The 19,895-nt window shown below is 40.4% G+C and overlaps 2 protein-coding genes across 3 annotated transcripts in view; both read left to right on the forward strand.

Moving 5' to 3' along the window:
* The window catches only part of LOC146482330 (uncharacterized), a 45,159-nt gene extending 25,501 nt beyond the window's left edge, over window positions 1–19,658 (forward strand). For both annotated transcript variants that reach the window (XM_085107192.1, XM_085107194.1), the window contains one exon: window positions 18,890–19,658. The gene's annotated coding sequence lies outside the window, so the exon portion shown is untranslated. The remainder of the gene's footprint in view (window positions 1–18,889) is intronic.
* LOC146482332 (uncharacterized) lies at window positions 4,384–14,704 on the forward strand. Its single transcript, XM_085107180.1, has 2 exons — window positions 4,384–4,509; window positions 9,401–14,704. Exon 2 carries the CDS (start codon window positions 9,425–9,427, stop codon window positions 12,443–12,445), a length of 3,021 nt encoding a protein of 1,006 aa, XP_084963306.1. The 5' UTR covers window positions 4,384–4,509; window positions 9,401–9,424; the 3' UTR covers window positions 12,446–14,704.
* Window positions 19,659–19,895: the final 237 nt, after the last annotated feature.

Below are 19,895 nucleotides of genomic sequence, written 5' to 3' on the forward strand. Positions count from 1 at the left end.
TAGACACTGCATTTTCATAGATTTTTCTCACTCAGAACAGAGTAGACAGAAGGCTCGAGAAATGGCGGAAAAATACATGAAAACAAGACAGTTTTCTTTGGGAAGTTGGCATGAATTTTTGCTTAATTTTCCTCACCTGTAATTCAGGGCACTGCCTGATTCGCGTTATCATTCAACATAATATCATGTTGCGTTAAATTTTTTTTTTTTACTTATTTAACTGTTTGTGAATTTGTCAACAATGACTGAGGCAAGTGCCTCGGTTTGCCTCATACTGGCTACGGCCCTGTAAACCTCTCTACTATAAAAATATTTGCGTGTATAAGTTACGCTGGTTCCATACGAATTAGTTCTCCGTGACAATTGTTTTGTGACAGTTTTTACTTGTTCGTGCGTGAGAGGTGAAAATTTTTCCCAAACAATTTTCCTTGATAACTAAGTTGTATTTACCTGTCTAAACAACTGACAAACTAACTTGAAAATTTTTTGGTGGCCGCAACACAGTCTTTTTCACACGAGCAAGTGTTACTTAAAACGTTTTCTAAAAATTTTTACTTAATCTCATGTAAAGAGTGAACGTGTTTATAACAAGTCATATTTGTCAGTGTAATCGACTGAAGAGGCTCCTTCAAGTTTCTTTTGTTGGCTGCTACAAGCAAGTCAGCATCTCCCTAGCTCGATACCTGTCTCTTGACGAATCTTATTGTTCAAGAATGCATGGCATGCCAGTTTTTCAACAAAGATACTTGTTAATAAAAGGAAAAACATTTGTTAAATTTTGTCGTATGCACGTACGTAGAAACAAAACTTATTGCATAAAACAAATGTTTGGTTTATCAACAGAGTTGATAACTTAAGGTTAATTGGCCACTTTCAAGCGTTAGCCCTTCATTCGACAAAGGACTAACGCTCCAAACGTCAGCACTCAAATCTCTTTACGGTGACCAGTTTACCTTTAATTCTAAACTCTGTTGATAAACCAAACATTCGTTTCTATTCTCCTCCGACGCAGCAACGCAGTTTCTTTAGAAACTAACCCCCTTACCATATAAAAAAAAACTTGACAAGTAAAACTTCCAGTTCATTCGCGCAGCAAGTTTTGCCGCTTAAGTGAATTCCGTTTTGTCAGTGTGTTTGAACAAGTTGGCAAGCACTTGACGCGTTTTGGAGTAAACGCGAAAAAAAAAATTGTCATATAAAAGATAACATAACAAACATCTTTACGGTGATCAATTTACCTTTAATTATCGACTCTATTGATACAACCAAGCATTCGTTTCTACTCCCCACTGACGCAGCAACGCAGTTTCTTTAGAAACTAACCCCCTTATCATATAAATAATCTTAACAAGTAAGACTTACAGTTCGTTCGTGCAGCAAGTTTTGCCGCTTAAGTGAATTCCGTTTTGTCAGTGCGTTTGAACGAGTTGGCAAGCACTTGACGCATTTTAAAGTAAACGCAAAAAACAAACTTGTCATATAAAACATTATCAAAACCACGGCGCAACGCCATTCATTTATTCACCACTTATATGTTCAGCTTCTTCATTATATTTTTGTCACTCCTACTCAGGCCATGTAGATTTCGATCGTCTTGGCCAAATATCGGCCAATATTAAATCTTCTCCGTCATCCGTCCATTGTACTACCATTGCAGTTTTTACTGTTTCTCTCCTTCTGAGTGACTTCTTGTACAAGCCTTCCTTTTCGTTAAAAAGGTGCTCCGGAAAGAACAAGTGCTACGGTTTGTTTCTTTGCGTCGTGAGGTTCCCTGCATCCGAAGATCACTCAATGGAATAAAATAAACGTCACGGGTAAAAACAGGTTTGCTTAGCAACATTTTCAATGCTTGAGATCCTCATTCCTTTGCGAAAGTTAGTAAACGCTTAAAAGATAGGTGACAGGTGCCAAGGATTTTATGCACAAATTCAAATCAATGGCAGTTTCCCGGTAAGTCGTCCCATTTAAAGCTATCGCAACATGACATATTTTGTAGGGTGGTGGATCTAAGGTGGGGAGGGGGGAGGGTGGCTCGTTCCACTATTTTTAACCTTTAGTTTTCATAAGGATTGAATCCCAAGCGAATATGAATTGATTCCAATTGTGGCTGGTTTAGCTATAGTTTTCTTTTTTAGATAATAATTATTAATTAGAACAAACACTGATGCTGAAGTTGCCGTCACATGACTGTCTCTTCTCTAAACATTTTAGTTGTTTGAATAAACGGTGATGGATCGAACATGTCTCAGGCCATTCACAGTACAAGCTGTGTTTTTCAGAGCCCTTATTCATATCCACGCAGGTCTGATCTTGTCCCGTGAGGTCATGAGTTCGCGGCAAACGGCAGAATTGACCGAGGACCTCGTGATTATGTTTACCTTATATTTGCCGCTCGCTGTTTTCAGTTTCTCAGTAAAATTGAGTAGTTTTACGTCAGTATCAAAGGCCGGAATTATTTTGTACTTTTCTCATCTACGTATTCACTTTTTCAAGAAGAGATAAACGTGAATCTCAGGTTTAACGTTTGCCGTAAACGCGACTCTTAATCTCCCTACTATATAAAATAGTGTCTTTTCCCTCGTCAGAAAAGGAGACGTTTGTATTGAGGTTATTTGTAATGTTGTATCTTTATAATTTTTCTAGAACTTTGGGCTTTGTTTATTTTTTCGTTTTCTTCCTAAGAAATCTAACAAGTCTGAAAGTATTTCCGAACATTTTCGGGTTATTTCTCTTCTCAGGTTGTGCTTTTCACTGTTACATAAGCTTTACTACAATTTCCGGTAAAAAGAAAATTGACTAAAAAAGACGAGTGGCTCCACATAACGACCCTACTGAGTTCTTTCCAGTGTAACCGGAACCGAAGTATGCTTCTTAATGTGACCTCATTTAATATAATTCAAATTGCACAAGCTAATGCGGTTCACACTTGTGTGTTACCACTAGGCTATTGTTATTATTATTAAGGGTGCGTTCGATTGACCCTATTACGGAATAGGAATACATACAATGATGACAAGAAATCCCTCATAAGAGGTTTTTGGAGTCGAGCCTCCCCTAAACGGAAACCCTTGGGGCCAGAACAAGTGTCCGCTTAAGAAAGGTGTCCGCTTCTAGGAGGTTAAAAAGGCTAAAAATTTAGTGTTTGTTAATTGATGTAGCTGAGAACATGACAAAGTGTCCACTTATGAGAGGTGTCCAACTACGTGAGGTGGCCGTTAGGGGAGGTTCGACTGTACTAGAGAATAAAGTCGCTCTTTAAAAATGACCATGTGTCAACGAATATTTGCAGAAGTGTTTTCGCAAATTTACTTAAAAAGAGAAATCTAAGTACTGTTTCGCTTAGTCAATGGAACGCGGTCTAAGAATTTACACGAATCGTTTTCTAAAATTATGTGCTCAAAGAATTTCGACATAGCATTAAACTTTAATTGCCATTTTCAATCTCAGTATGGTTTTTTTTTTCTTTTCTGTCCCCAGGAATACTGAAATGTCTGAGTTTCAGGAAAGTTTAATAAAGAAAACCTATGTTTCCAGGACAGCTTTTCATTCCATATTTTCTTCAATTAGCCACAACCTTCCTTCCTTCCTTCCTTCCTTCCTTCCTTCCTTCCTTCCTTCCTTCCTTCCTTCCTTCCTTCCTTCCTTCCTTCCTTCCTTCCTTCCTTCCTTCCTTCCTTCCTTCCTTCCTTCCTTCCTTCCTTCCTTCCTTCCTTCCTTCCTTCCTTCCTTCCTTCCTTCCTTCCTTCCTTCCTTCCTTCCTTCGTTCGTTCCTTCGGTCAGTCAATCAGTCACTCATTCGTTCGTTCGTTCATTCGCTCGTTCGTTCTTCCTTCATTCACGTGATCAATGTAACACTGATCTTGTTAACGTTTCAGGTCCATTATTTTTCCCAAATGCGGTAATCAGGAATTGGAGAAAGATTTTACCTGGCACTTAACTTCTTTGTCTTCTCTAAACGCTAAACGTAGTAACTATGATGCATAAAGTTGTTGACTGCGTGCATTCAACTGAGAAATGTGTAGCGTGACATGGTTGTAGCAACAAACAACAAGACTTTGCCTTGTCATGTCTAGAAAATATCGCCACTTTCGTGCTGCCCATGCACGCAGAGTAAGAAGAACGTCACGCTGTCTGTCACGTGAACATATTAGTCGCTCGCGAGAGTCTACCGCAATAATAAAGGTTCTAAATTATGCGATTTTCACTGTTCAAGGAACTCTTTATGAGATCTGGCTTTCTAACAAGCTCGCAGAATTTCAGTAAAAATGTAATGGTGCAAAAAGATGTCGCAGCGAAAGCGTTGACCAGTGTCATGACATGTGTCATGATTAAAATCGCATGATCTGAACACGTGATGACTGAAAATAGACGAACACGTCATGACTTGCAGTCGAAAGTGAAATATCCGCATTGATCATTTTCAATCGAAGAGTTCTCTTCTGTACAATTCTGATAACTGGTGACTGTTGATTTAGTTTACTCTGAATCTGAGTGGAAACTTAGCAAAGGGTGAGTATTCTTTGTTACTGACTTTGGTTTTGCTTCAGTATGGCTGGCTGTCGTTCCATGTGATCTACTAAGTTGGAAATTTGCATCTGTTTATTGAAGGTTTATTAAATCAATCATGCTTCTTAAGATGGGACCGAAAACAAATCGTTTCCTTTGATTCATTCGTCCACTTCGGTATAGAACTTGGCGACGGTACACTTTAGAGTCCAAACAAGAACGAGTCATGAAATCATGTTTGGTTCTTAAACTTCGGAGTATGTAAATGAAATCATATCTGGTGTCAGTTGGTCATTACCATTCAACTGAAAACAATTTTAAAAGTGTAGTACATCATCTGGTGCTGTTTGTATTTTACCTTTGGTTTCTGAACGGAAACATCCGTGTCAAAGTAATATGTACTGTTCTACTAAGAATGTCTCGATGTAGTAAATGTTGGGGTGTCTAGAAAACGAAAGCGGAAATTGAATAGCGTCAGGAGGACGTGTCGCCTTCGTACAGACGTCTCCTATTTCAACCTTTGTGACGCTCTGAAAAGTGCAATAGGAGACGTCTGCAAAGCTTCTGCAAGCATCCCAGAGGACGTAGACTACGAGTAGTCCCCCATTTTTCCTCAGGGATAGTAGGGCGAGTGAAACGCGAGCGCGCGTGAAAATCGTTGTCCCCCATTTTTCCTCAGGGATAGTAGGGCGAGCGAAACGCGAGCGCGCGTGAAAATCACCCCACGCGAGAAAAGGCGACACGCGGCGGGGAGATAGAAAAATGAGGGACTACAGACAAAGCCCTAGCTTTTAAACTAATGCGTTGCTCTCACAACGCAAAACTCTGATTGGCTCTTCCATGGCAATCTGTCAACATCTGTCAAACAAAGTATGAATGACGTCAGACTGTCTGGCGTCGTCTGAAAAAATTTGCATACATCGGAAAAAATATGCGTGCATGATTAAATTTCAACGGCAATGTTTATCAATATTCACTGGATACAGAACTATCTCTCCAGAATCTTTTCCCTTTCTTTTAGCAATCTTTTTTGTGAAAGATTGAATTGAAGAAATTACACGTTTTGTGGCTGCGGTAAAATAGTTTTCCGTGGGAAATAAATTCATCGAACACGACAGCGCTGCACGCCCGGGCCGTTGTACATTACGTCGCGTCAGAAATAGATTTTCAACCGCAAACTACGAAAAGAAACAGCCACGAAGAATTTGTGTCTGGGTTTTCTTCCACTTACAATAAATATCCCCTGCAGTTTCCCGATGACAAGGGCAATGACAGCTCAATGAGAGAAGGAATCCCATTGGATGCGCTTAATTGAGTTAGAACGTGATACGATCTTCACACTCCAAAATCAGTCGGCCGTGAAGGGTGAAAAGCCTGGGCTTTGTCTGTAGTCCCTCATTTTTCTCCCTCCCCGCCGCGTGTCGCCTTTTCTCGCGTGGGGTGATTTTCACGCGCGCTCGCGTTTCGCTCGCCCTACTATCCCTGAGGAAAAATAGGGGACTACTCGTAGTCTAAGAGGACGTGTCGTGACACAACAAGCGAAACTGGGGTGTTATTTGTCTCTAGCTCTTTAAAGCCGTCGGTTTGGGCTCGTCACGAAACGCGCTCGTGTTGGAGGGAGCGCGTTGCGTGACAAGCCCAAACGAAGGCTGTGAAGGAGACGAGGATGTTATGTGACTACAAACAAAGCCCGACATTTGGAGCTTCCGCGGGCAACTGATTTTGAAGTGAATTTTAAAAGCTCATCCAGTGGAATTTCCCAGTTGCCATATATAATCCTCTTATTTTCGAGACACACTGATTTTACAGCCACAACAGCAATTTTGCTTCCTCTTTCGTTTCGCAAAATCTGACATTCCTGCCATGCAAAAGAGAAAAGCTCTCTGTTGTCAACCAGAAATTTAGTCCACCTACCTTCCTGAATTGTAGAAATCAACCAAAAAACGAAGAAAGCCAACCGACTTCCCGAACTTGCCGCCATTTTTGAAATACGAGCCGAAATTTCAGCATTGTGCTGCATTGTGGGATTCCTGTCGAACCTCCTCTGGTTGTCAACAGTGGAGGAAATGCTAAAACCTTGAATTGAGCATGCGTAGATCAGAGGCACAGCAACCACATAGGCACATATGCACGTGTGTTCCCTTCTACAAACTGAAAATGGTTCCAAAAAATAAATGAATTAAAATAACCAAATAATCTTAGAATCTTTAGAAGATCTTCAGAAGATTTTTCTTGACCGCATCTCGATGTAGCTAGCGAGACAAAGCAAGAGATATCCAGTTTTAATCAGGTTATACTGGCTGCTTAAAAAGTCAACATAAGGGTGTTAACATTGGTATACCGTGTAGCATGAAAATTTTGCGGGTTCTAATTTTTGCGGATTTTGCGCATTGAGATCGATCCGCAAAATTTTGTTCCCGCAGAAAATAACACCCGCAAAATAAAACGCCGCAAAAATTAACTCCCTTCAGTCAAATTAAAAACTCCGCTTTTAATAGACTTATGCTACTGGAGCGATATACATTGGACTTAAACAAGAACATTAACATGCTTTTCCTCTAGAAAAAGCAACTAGAGCTGTCAAGAGTAAAGCAATTCAATACAAACTGTACATTAGATTGGCACGAATGGGTCATCTGAAGGAACGCACAGACTTGAATCGTGCAGCAGACCAACCATGTTCTAGTGGCGCTTCTGCAGCGGCCTGTGCAGAAGTGCAGAAGTGCAGAATTTCAACTATTTTCAATTATCGACAGAGTCTGTCAGTCATTGCGTTACAGTAGGGCATAGTTTTGCATAATTTTAGCAGGCCGCGCCCAATTAGGTCTCGAAAAGTTATATATAGCTATATATGCTGGCTGCATCTTTCTCTCGAAAGTCCCTCTCATGTATCAGTTTATACCTTGAAAGGTTTCAGCTACGGTAACTCAAAGATTCGTACTGCTTTCTTAAAAAATAATGTACGGTAAATGCGGTAATTCCGGTGGTGGCAAACCGTATTAACGAAACAGTGTTTGGCTGCGAATGGTAGGGGTAGGCTTTTTGTTTTGTTGTTGTTCAATCCCTTTTCGCAGTAAGGTATTAAAGTGATATGTCTCTAATATGTAACTAGAGTGAACTGTGACTCAATTGCCCGTGCAATAAAACTATTCAGGTTTCTTCCATCAAAATATTCTGCTACTTGAACCAGAGCATCGCAAAAATTAGTTCCCAGGAGAAATTTCAGTCATCTCGAACCGCAAAAATTAGTTCCCGCAAACCACAAAAAATCGCCAATCCGCAAAATAAAACTCCCGCAAAATTTTCATGCTACACGGTAGCCTCCCTCGCAGACCGTCTTTTGGCTCGTTACACAATCTTTACTTCCAACCGTTGGTTCGTTGGGAGGAAAGATTGCGTGACGAGCCACAAGAGAGTCTTCGAGGGAGGCTAACCTTGGTAAGGTCCTCACTAATTTTGCAAATGTTAAGGTTACCGGTCAGTACAAAATGCTGACTGCAGAAGGATCTTGACAGGCGATTGACACTAGTGTAAGTTAAGTTGAAAAATTCAAAATGCATCCTATACTTGACGAAGAGACGGTTTTGGTCTCAGTCTGCATTTTATACCCAGTCTGCAGTCTGCAGTCTGCATTTTATACCTAGTCTGCATTTTATACCCAGTCTGCAGTCTGCAATCTGCAGTCTGCAGTCTACATTTTATACTGACCGTTAAGGTTACCCGATACTTTCAGAGGTGTCTCGCGTTTAAGCGATGTAGCGCGTCCAGTTGAAACTGTAGATACCTAAACCCCTATAAACCCTTATAGAGCTGACTATCAAACCATACCAAGAAGTTTGAAATAAAATAAATTGTCGAATTTTTCACGACCTCTAATTGCGAGCGTCCGAATCACCTTTTAAAAACTACAAGTCAAAGTGAATTTTTTTTTTTGCTAATTTAATTTGCTCCTCAGTTTCCGGACCCAAAGCGCTAAAAAAAACGTGTCTGCGTTTTGCCATATTCAATCGCAGTGAAAAGTTATAGAGCATTTTCGAAATAGGATGAAAAAAATGTGGAGTAATCGTACAAAAATCGCTCTTGGAGAAAAAATATTTCGAAAGAAAAAATTCGCAGACATGTTTTTGTTGTTTATATGTTAAACTAGCTACTGTCCAAATTTGAAGGCAAACGAGCAAATTCCTTTTGAGTTTTAGCTCTTTGAAGTGGCTCCCCCAAGTGAAAAAAATTTATTCGAGAAAACAGCGCTAAAAATTCGGCAATTCATTTTATTTCAAAATTCTTGGTTTAGTTGGATAGCCAGCTGTATAAACTTTAATTTGATATGAGGGTTCAGGTATCTGCAGTTTAAACCGGACGCGCTACATCGCTTGGACGCAGAGAAGACACCTCTAAAGGTACCGGGTAACCTTAAGGACGGGCGTTTCTCTCTTTTCCAATATTTCGAAAAGCACGGCCTTTCTTCTTCAGGGTATGTTTGAGACTGACCCTGTGGCAAGATACGTTACAATTTTAAACAGTTACAATAGATACCTGAAAAAAGGCCAAAGTTACATAAACAAAAACGTTACAATTTGAAATTTGAAAATACAACTAGTAAATAGGTATAAGCTAACGTTACAACGTGGTAGACGAAAACAAAATACGTAACAATGAGTTAATTACATAACTTAAAAAGATGAAAGACGGGAAAAATGTTCATGTTTCATCTCTCCTATTAATACCTAAGGGTTCAATAGTTTGATCTCTGTCGACGAGGTATGCCTCTCTAGCTTTGCGTACACTGGATTTGATGGGTTCCTCGCTTTGACTTGTAGAACATAGCGTCAAACCTTGAAACAGCCCACCAAGAGTCCACCACGCGTTTGCTAACAGCAGAGTATTGTTTTTATAGAGCTATAAGTCATTCAAGCTGAATATGGCCACTGCAACAGAATTCAGCGATGAACAACTCAACTACTTCAGGATTTGCTTTATCACCACTGATGTACTAGCCGAGGGTCTCCGAACAATCTTCAAACAGGAATGGGACAACCGCTACAGGACTACATTGGGTGAATGGAAGGACGAGCCAAGGAATGGATTGGATTTCTATAATGGGGAGTCTCCGCGAAACCAAAGAAGAAATGCGAAACTTTTAGCGACCATGATAAACGGAAATCGAGCTGAGTGGGATTGCACCATGCTCTTTTACGCCATCTTGTACTCGGATTGTATAGGCAACAGTGTTAACGCAGTTGTCAAGTCAAATGTAGATGACCTCAGGACATTTCGTAATGAAGAATTTGCTCACATCTCACGAGGCGATCTCTCAGACCCAGAGTTTAATAATGCCATAACTAGAGTTGATGTTGCATTCCAAGCAATCGGCCTCTCCACCTTGCGAATTAAGGAAATTAGAAACCAGGGAGGTTTTCCAACGGAGGAGTTGACAAAGATCTTGAAAAATGTTGACGACCTCCATCAGGAACTTCAAGAGAAAGAAGAAGAAATTCAAGAAAAAGTAGCAGAACTTCAAGAAAAAGAAGACGAAAGAAAAGTTCTTGAAGATCAGCTTCGGAATGAAGTTTTGTCATTCTGCATTCTCCCTCCCAAGCCTTCAGACGACGTTGCCGGTCGAGATAATGAGGTGACTAAAATAACCCAACAGCTGAAAGAACTCAAAGAAGGCAACAAAAGCCGCTTAAGTTACCTTTACATTTCGGGGAATCCTGGAAGTGGCAAATCTCAGTTGGCCGGCCTCGTCGCAAAGAGATTTTTTCAAGAAGTCACAAACACTACATTTGTAATGACTCTTAATGCTGAAAGTCTTGACTCACTGCTAGAATCGTTTGTCTCTTTCGCTCGACTGTTGAAGTGTTCAGAATATGCAATTACAAACACCCTCAGTTCTAAGGATTCAGAGATAGAAGAGAAGATCGCCAATCTCAAGACGTTAGTTAGCACAAAAGTCAAGCTCTACACGTCGTGGCTACTGGTGGTCGACAATGTTACCAGCATACCTCAAGTAAGTGTTCATTTGCCAGAGCCTGGGAACGAGCAGTGGTTAGGAGGACAAACGCTGGTCACAACACAGGACACTGCTTCCATCCCTTTAACAAACTCTTTTATCAGCCACATCTCAGTTAGCGAGGGTATGGAGCTTGCTGATGCCACGGCCTTATTAGCCAAGCTTTCTGGTATCAGTGACAGTGAGATGGTAAAAGAAGTCGCGCGGACATTAGACTATCAACCTCTTGCTTTGGCAAGTGCCGCCACATTTGTCAAACAACTTCGAAAGAGCAAAGCATCTTCGAAATATGGCTGGAAAGATTGCCTGGAAAAACTAAACAAAGGTCAGCGTGCTGACACTGAGAGCCTTCTTTCTGAGACAAACACAAGCTATCCAAAATCCATGACTGCAGCGATTACATTAGCCGTGAAAAATGTGATGTCATCAGATAAAGTCTTAAATCACACATTCAGTTTTCTTTCGCTCTGTTCACAACAACCATTAAACCTTGAAATTGTGGTCAACTACGTTCGGAATTCAGATGAGGAATTGAAGGATGACGATATGATTCGAATACGGATTCAAAGAAGCGAACTGCTGTTAATTGAAGAGGACGATAGTGATGTCTACATTCGCGTACATCAAGTTGTGCGCCATGTGATCAAATCTGAAACTCAAAACTCTTCGGATTGTGAAAATCGCAAAATCTATCATGGGGCGATTACATCATTTTATCTCTTCATAGATAATAACTCGTTAGATGTCTTAGATTGTCTTAGTAACAGCAGGCCTGTTGTCCCTCATTTAAAGTCCTTATGCACAGATATTCAATCTACTTATAACAGAGACAACATAGTCCAAGTCGTCGAAAACCTGACTTTCAATGTTAGACACTATCCAGATTATTTCATTAAGTTTAGCAACATATGCGTTGACCATTGCGAGTTTAACACAGCAAAAGGGTTCCTGAATGTAGCTTTAAAATTACTTCGGCATGATGGTGTCGATAGAGAAAGAGACGCTTCAAGAGTCTATTCCCTACTTGGTATTGTTCATCGTCAACTGGGTGAGTTTTACCACGCCCAACAGTATCACGAGCTTGCCTTGGCTATTCAACGACAAACAGTGGGAGCTCAACATGTCGATGTCGCCAGTTCTTATAACAACTTGGCTGCTGTACTCCGTGACCAAGGAGACCTGGAGAAGGCGAAGGAGTATCATGAGCGTGCCCTGGCTATTCGAATACATAAACTGGGACCTCAACATGTCGATGTCGCCAGTTCTTATGACAACTTGGCTAATGTACTCGGTGACCAAGGAGACCTGGAGAAGGCGAAGGAGTATCATGAGCGTGGCCTGGCTATTCGAATACAAAAACTGGGAGCTCAACATGTCGATGTCGCCACTTCTTATAACAACTTGGCTACTGTACTCCGTGCCCAAGGAGACCTGGAGAAGGCGAAGGAGTATCATGAGCGTGCCCTGGCTATTCGAATACAAAAACAGGGAGCTCAACATGTCGATGTCGCCTGGTCTTATAACAACTTGGCTACTATACTCCGTGCCCAAGGAGACCTGGAGAAGGCGAAGGAGTATCATGAGCGTGCCCTGGCTATTCGAATACATAAACTGGGACCTCAACATGTCGATGTCGCCAGTTCTTACAACAACTTGGCTGCTGTACTCGGTGACCAAGGAGACCTGGATAAGGCGAAGGAGTATCATGAGCGTGGCCTGGCTATTCGAATACAAAAACTGGGAGCTCAACATGTCAATGTCGCCAGTTCTTATAACAACTTGGCTACTGTACTCCGTGCCCAAGGAGACCTGGAGAAGGCGAAGGAGTATCATGAGCGTGGCCTGGCTATTCGAATACAAAAACTGGGAGCTCAACATGTCGATGTCGCCAGTTCTTATAACAACTTAGCTACTGTACTCCGTGCCTAAGGAGACCTGGAGTTGGCGAAGGAGTATTATGAGCGTGCGCTGACTATTTTGATGAATAATAAACATGGCACTCAGCATGTTTTTGTAGCCACTGTTCAACGGAACTTGGAACGGTTATGTAAGAAACTTGAAAGTAAGAAAGGTTCAGATTGCCAATTGCTGTGACTGCGGTCATAGCTTGGTTTGTACGATTCTACGAGAATACTTGGATTTCGTGTTGTAAAGTTCGGATCAGAAGTATTTACGCGGGATGCCCCGAGGGGGCATACCGTGTCTTAAAACGGGTCGATTTCTTTTTTTTTTCTTCGTAGTAGCTACAAATCGGTACATTAATTTATTCATTAAACTCTCCCCTCTCCTACTCGGGATGTATTGTTCTGATTGTCTTCAACAAAGGCAGGCCAATCAAAATCCATTCTTGTCGCTTATATCGTGAGGGAGCGGACCCACTCACCCCTACCTGTGTGACGTCAATGCATCATTTGATATATTTATTAATAACGGATTAAATAGTCGCGCCATATTGTTTTAACATGTTCTGGACTCAAGTGCGCCGTTTTCAAACGGAAATTTCACCATTTTGAAGCGGTAAATCGAAAGAATAACTTCTAAGAAGCACCCGACACGTAAAACGGTGGAAATTGGTGAGTTCCTGGCGAAGGAATCGTGCTTTGTTTGACAGTCTCAGACCACGACGCGATACTGAAAAGAGGTCATTGAGAAGCTTACGTTATCGTAATGGAATTTCACAAATTTTCCGTAGCCTCCCTTGGGGGTTCGTCACGCGTTCCTGCCCTAAGAACGTCTGCGTGGGAGGCTAAAATTTCCGGTGATACTCTGAGTCGCGTAACACAAAGGAAACAACGTAACGCGATCGTCGTGACTTAAACTATTCCACTAGCAAGGATAGTCTTATCAATCGGCAAAGCATACAGTTGGAATAAATGAATCAGCCTCAGCATCACGCGTAATGCCAGTGTAGCAGGCATCTTGTTATTTATAGAAAACGAATGCTTCGGGATGGAATACAATTTTAATAATATACGAAAATTCATAGAATGAAGGCCAAGCTTGTCATGATTTCTTCCGTTTTTGTTTGGCTAACTTCGAGCTTTTAAAAACTTTAGTTGTAATCTAATGCACATCCCATTCATTTGTATAATGCTTCGGCGTGCCACGTGAGATATGCGCTAGATGCGCCGCATATATATAAAAATATTTTAACAGTTATTTAAAATAGTACACTCGAGAAATTATTCTATTGGATGATGAGGTCATTCGTCGGCCCAGGCCAAGATTGAAAAGGAGCCAAGTCTCCTTGACATGCTTCAAGCCCATCACAACAATAAAGTATGTTTGTTGCGGTTCAATTTTATCCTTGGTTCAATATTTGTTTTCCTTTGTTTTTGTATATGAGTATAAAAGAAATAGAAATAAAAATTGAACCACAACATGTTTGTTTCGTAAGCATAGTCGAGCGAAACTTTGAACATGCCAAACTGTTCGGAAACTGAAGGCCTAGTTCTCTACGATCACGCGGATCGAGTTATCGCGCGAGGATGCGACTTCTTCGCGTTTTTGCATGTTTAGCTTCTCGCCGACTGTCACTATCAGAATAAAGGAACTACTGGTAATGTTACTTCACCACACACAGGTCAGTGGTTTGCGTATGAGCTTCACTCAAGTCACGTGTCTGGACAGTATGAACCTTGAGGCTGGAGACGTGTCGTATAAAATACATAGGGCCGGGATGCTGTGTTATAGCCTTACAGTCATAGCATATAGTTTTTTTAAACGTCAACCCTTTTTTTTGAAGTGCACTTGCATGCGCAAGGTGTACATTGGAGCAATTTAAGTTAAGTAGCACTTGTTGAAGAACTGAAATAGATTATCATGGTGTGCTCAGTGGAGCAGCTATAATGAAACCTACCAAACAAATTGTTGTCATCTGTAGTTTCTTCAAAACATAGTTTATGAAAGAAGTAAAAATTGTTCAGGTTTATCGATCAGTGCTTGTTGACTGACTTATAATAGGTCCGAGTCAATACTGAATGATCCTTGTTTCTATTGCCGTATACGATATACGAGAAACATTAGTTTAATGGGTTTTAATGTTTTCCATTCGGTTACTATCTTTCGTAATGATGTAATTTTTTGTTAATGTTTAAGTTTATAAACTTGACAGTTTTGCAAATATTGTAACTACTTTTTACGATCCTGTAAATAAAGCTACTTGTTTCACAAAACATGGATACCAAAGCATTTTATAAGGCGCAGAACATACCCACTCCTCTACACGAATAACCATAATTGTGACACCAATTCCAGGCTCTCGTGGTAGGAAAACTGAAGACTAAACATCAAAACTTGATCTTACAAGCACCAGGAGAACTAGCATCTCCTATTTCCTTTTAGCGGTAAGAAGCCGGATCTCTTCTTTAAGTTCCTCTGAAAGGAAATTATAGATACGTCTGTGCGTAGGATACAAGAAATGCTAAATTCAATTATTTAAGCTTCCGTAAATTTTGAACCCATAAGGAGTCAATTGAAATGTTTCGATGAATATTACTAAGAAAGCTGTTTCCGTTTTTTTAACAAAAATAGCATTATTTTGAGCAGTTACTCCTGGAGGTGATAGTTTTCCTGAACTGTTAGTTTTTTAAATCTGTACTCATTACTCAGCGGTTTTAATGAGGGCATTGATATCACCTGTTATCAGCTGATAAAAATGTCGAAAAGCTCCTCCCACCGTTCTTGCCACTGAAAGGCCGTGGCCTGAGTGACTTACACTCAGGCGTTTATATAGAAATCTGGATTAATAAACCCTGTGCTAAGCAAGTTCAAAAGCTCTTAAACAATAAGAGTAAAGCACAGAATATGGAGGACTCAATTTTTTGGGGGTTGAATCGACCTTCTCTTAGTTCGCAAATTACACTGCATTTAATTGCATTCAAACAATCGTTCGCCATCTCAAGTTGGTGGTCAACCATTTATCCATTTATAGCTCTTTATAAGCAATTCCGAAAGCATCGGTATTTTAGTCGTTTGACCTCTTTAAGCCTACAACCTCAGTTGAAAATAATCGAAGAAGCATGAACCTTGGAGAATAGTTCTACATAGTTCGGAATTACTGAGTGAGTCAATGACCATAGTTGGCTTAAGGCCGGGAGATGAATATGTAAACCAAGTGGGAAACAGGTCATTCATGCAGCGAAATGTTTATCTGATGATATATCAAGAACTAAATCATCAGCACCTTGAGTGGTTTACAGTGTAAAGAAGTTAAGGTGGAAATTGGTTTCCAATATATTTTGGTCATTGAAATCGTGTGGAATATCTTATCACAAGTAAAAATTCTCAAAGGCGCTCGGATCGGAGGCGAATCAGGCCGTACGCCTGTCGTTATGTACCTTGGTGACGTATTAGCTGTCACGTGCATAAGAACACCCATTTGATAAACAAGTTGATCTTGGTCTGAGGTGCTTATTGAAGTCTGAGATTGAGGAGGCCTTGGGCAGAGGTGGGACGTCAGCAAGTTTCCAAGCAATAGGGACTTTGCATTCGAGAAAAGAGCAGTTTAAGATGTCAGCGATCGGAGCAGCAAGGATATCGGCGTATGTTTTTAGGACCCAGTTTGGTAAATCGTCAGGACCGCCAGCGCGAGAGTTTTTAATGGCGCGGAGTGCCTTGGCGACCATGTTTTCATTTAAAAAAATAGGCTCGTCGTCGTCAGCTGTATCCACACGTACACTGTTGGACAGGGGCATGTTGTTTTATTGAATTCAGTTCCAATAGAGAGAATTTGCATCGCGTATACGTGAGAGGCGAACGGCAAAAATGACCACGTGACCACAATTTACCCGCCATTTTTCGCGTTTGCCAGTTGCCGGTTGCTGTTTCTACTGACGTGAAAACAGGCTGTTTCCCGTTTACCGTCTACGTCAGCACTACGTAAGTATTTCTTCCTTTTTTCTTACACATATTATAAGTAGTTGATTGTTAGAAAAAAGTACCCCAATAATTTTTGCGGTAACTCATACTAGGACAAATTAAGTTTCATGTTCCTTACCGCACTTTTCTTCATGAACTTACCACAGTGAGTTGCGAAACATCGAAACTCACAAAATTCCAGCTAAAGTCAAAAGGTTCACGACAAGGTGACGTTTGCCGTTTCACGTAAACGCGATGCTAAATCTCTCTACTATTAAAATATTTGCGTGTATGAGTTACGCTGGTTCCAAACGACTAAGTTCTCCATTACAACTTTTTTGACATTTTTTCACCTGTTCGTCGGTGAGAGGTGAAAATTTTTCCCTAAAGATTTTTCCTTGATAACTGAGTTCTATTTACCTGTCTAAACAACTGACAAACTAACTTGAAAATTTTTGGGTGGTGGCCGCAACACAGTTTTATACACACGAGCAAGTGTTACTTAAAACGTTTTCTGACAATTTTTACTTGATCTTATGTAAAGAGTGAACGTGTTTATAACAAGTTATATTTGTCAGTGTAATCGACTGAAGAGGCTCCTTGACAAGTTTCTTTTGTTGGCTGCTACAAGCAAGTCAGCATCTCCCTAGCTCGATTCCTGTCTCTTGACGAATTGTATTGTCCAAGAATTGGCGTGCCAGTTTTTCACCAAAGATACATGTTAATACAAGAAACGTTTGTTAAATTTTGTCGTATGCTCGTACGTAAAAACAAAACTTATGGCATAAAACAAATGTTCGAATTATCAACAGTGTTGATAACTTAAGGTAAATTGGTCACCGTAAGGAGATCGGAGTGCTGACGTTTCGAGCGTTAGCCCTTCTTTCGACAAAGGACTAACGCTCCAAACGTCAGCAGTCAAATCTCTTTACGGTGACCAATATTCCTTTAGTTATCAACTCTGTTGACAAACCAAACATTCGTTTCTACTCCCCACCGACGCAGCGACGCAGTTTCTTTAGAAACTAACCCCCTTATCATATAAAAGTCTTGACAAGTTAAACGGACAGTTCATTCTAGAGGCAACTTTGGCTGCTTAAGTGAATTCCGTTTTGTGAGTGCGTTTGAACAAGTTGACAAAAAAAAAACAAAAACAAGTTGGCAAGCACTTGACGCATCTCATGGTAAATGCAAACAAAAATTTGTCATATAAAGCACTGTCAAAGCCATTGCGCTTACGCCATTCATTTATTAGCCACTTATATGTTCAGCTTGTTCATTATATTTTTGTCATTCCTACTCAAGCCATGTAGATTTCGAGCCTTTTGGCAAAATATCGGCAAAGATTAAATCTTCTCTGCCTCTTTTCTGCCATCTGTCAGTTGTACTAGCATTGCAGTTAAGTTTTAACTCTCATTCTGAGTGACTTCTTGTAAAAGCATCCCTCTTCGTTACAAAGGTGAGCCGGAAATAACAAGTGCTACGGTTTGTTTCTTTGCGTCGTGAGGTTCCCTGCATCCGAAGGCCACTCAATGCAATAAAATAAACGTTACGGGTAAAGACAGGTTTACTTAGCAACATTTTCAATGCATGAGATCCTCATTCTTTTGCTAAAGTTAGTAAACGCCAAAAAGGTAGGTGACAGGTGCCAAGGGTTTTATACACAAATTCCAACAAATGGCGGTTTCCCGGGAAGTCGTCCACTATAAAGCTATCGTAATATGATATATTTTGTAGGGTCATTTTGGTGGCGAATCTAAGGTGGTGGGGAGGGGGGGGGGGGGGGGTGGCTAGTTCCACTACTTTAAACTTGTAGTTTTCATAAGGATTAAATCCCAAGCAAATATGAAATTATTCCAGCTACGGCTGGTTTAGCTATAGGTTTTTTGGACATTAATTAGAAAGAAAAATGTCGTTTTACTAAGAACAAACAAATGCTGAAGTTGCGGTCACATGACTGTCCCTTCTCTAAAACATTTTAGTGTTTTGAATAAACGATGATGGATCGAACATGTCTCAGGTCATTCATAGTACAAGCTGTGTTTTTCAGAGCCCTTATTCATATCCACGCAGGTCTGAACTGAACTTGTCCCGTGAGGTCGCGAGTTTACAAAAAACGGCAGAATTGACCGAGGACCTCGTGATTATGTTTCCCCTATTTTTGCCGCTCGCTGTTTTCAGTTTCTCAGTAAAATTGAGTAGTTTTACGTTAGTAGCAAATGTCAGAATTATTTTGTACTTTTCTCATCTATATATTCACTTTTTCAAGAAAAGATAAACGTGAATCTCAGGTTTGCCGTTTGCCGTAGACACGACTCTAAATCTCCCTACTATATAAAATAATGTCTTTTCCCTCGTCAGAAAAGGAGACTTTTGTATTGTGTTTATTTGTAATGTTATGTCTTTATAATTTTCCTAGAACTTTGGGCTTTTTTTAGTTTTTTGGTTTGCTTCCTAAGAAATTTAACAAGTCTGAAAGTATTTCCGAACATTTTCAGTTATTTCTCTTCTCAGGTTTTGCTTTCCACTGTTAAATAAGCTAAACTGGAATTACCGGTAAAATGAAAATTGACTGAAAAAGAGGAGTGGCTCCACGTAATGACCCTACTTTTTATCCCAGTGTAACCGGAAACGAAGTAAACGTCTTAATGGGACCTCATCTACTTAATATAATTCAAATTGCGGTTCACACTTGTGTGTTACCACTAGGCTGTTGTTATTGTTATCAAGGGTGCGTTCGATTGACCCTATTCCGGAATAGGAATACATACAGTGATGACAAGAAATCCCTCATAAGAGGTTTTTGGAGTTACAGTCGAAGAGAGGTGTCCCCTCTTAGAAGGCTAAAGAGGCTAAAAATGTAGTGTTTGTTTGTAGCTGAGAACAAGACCAAGTGTCCGCTTACGAGAGGTGTCCACCTACGGAAGGTGTCCTTTAGCAGAAGTTCGACTGTACTGGAGTACAAAGTCGCTCTTTAAAAATGATAATGTGTCGGCGAATGTTTGCAGAAACGTTTTCGCAAATTTACTTAAAAAGAGAAATCTAAGTACTGTTTCGCTTATTCTTATTCCGGAATACAGTCAATGGAACGCGGTCTAAGAATTTACATGAATTGTTTTAGTAAAGCGTTTTATAAAATTATGTGCCTAAAGAATTTCGACATAGCATTAAACTTTAATTGCCATTTTCAATCTAAGTGTAATTTTTCTCTTTTCTGTCTCCAGGAATACTGAAATGTCTGGGTTTGAGAAAAGTTTAATAAAGAAAACCTATGTTTCCAGGACAGCTTTTCATTTCATTGTTTCTTCAATTAGCCACAACCTTCCTTCCTTCCTTCCTCCCTTCATTCGTTCGTTCCTTCAGTCAGTCGTTCGTTCGTTCCTTCCTCCCTTCCTTCATTCGTTCGTTCCTTCAGTCAGTCAAACAGTTAGTCATTCGTTCGCCCGTTCGTTTATCCTTCATCCATTAAATGTAATTTTATCGTTTTACGTGATCAATGTAACACTGTTTCAGGTCCATT

This window comes from Pavona decussata, unplaced genomic scaffold (assembly GCF_977016875.1).
Source record: "Pavona decussata unplaced genomic scaffold, jaPavDecu1.1 SCAFFOLD_46, whole genome shotgun sequence".
Lineage (NCBI taxonomy): Eukaryota > Metazoa > Cnidaria > Anthozoa > Scleractinia > Agariciidae > Pavona > Pavona decussata.

Coding starts and splice junctions, on each gene's coding strand:
- LOC146482332 (XM_085107180.1), top strand. CDS start 9,425: ATGGCCACTGCAACAGAATTCAGCGATGAACAACTCAACTACTTCAGG.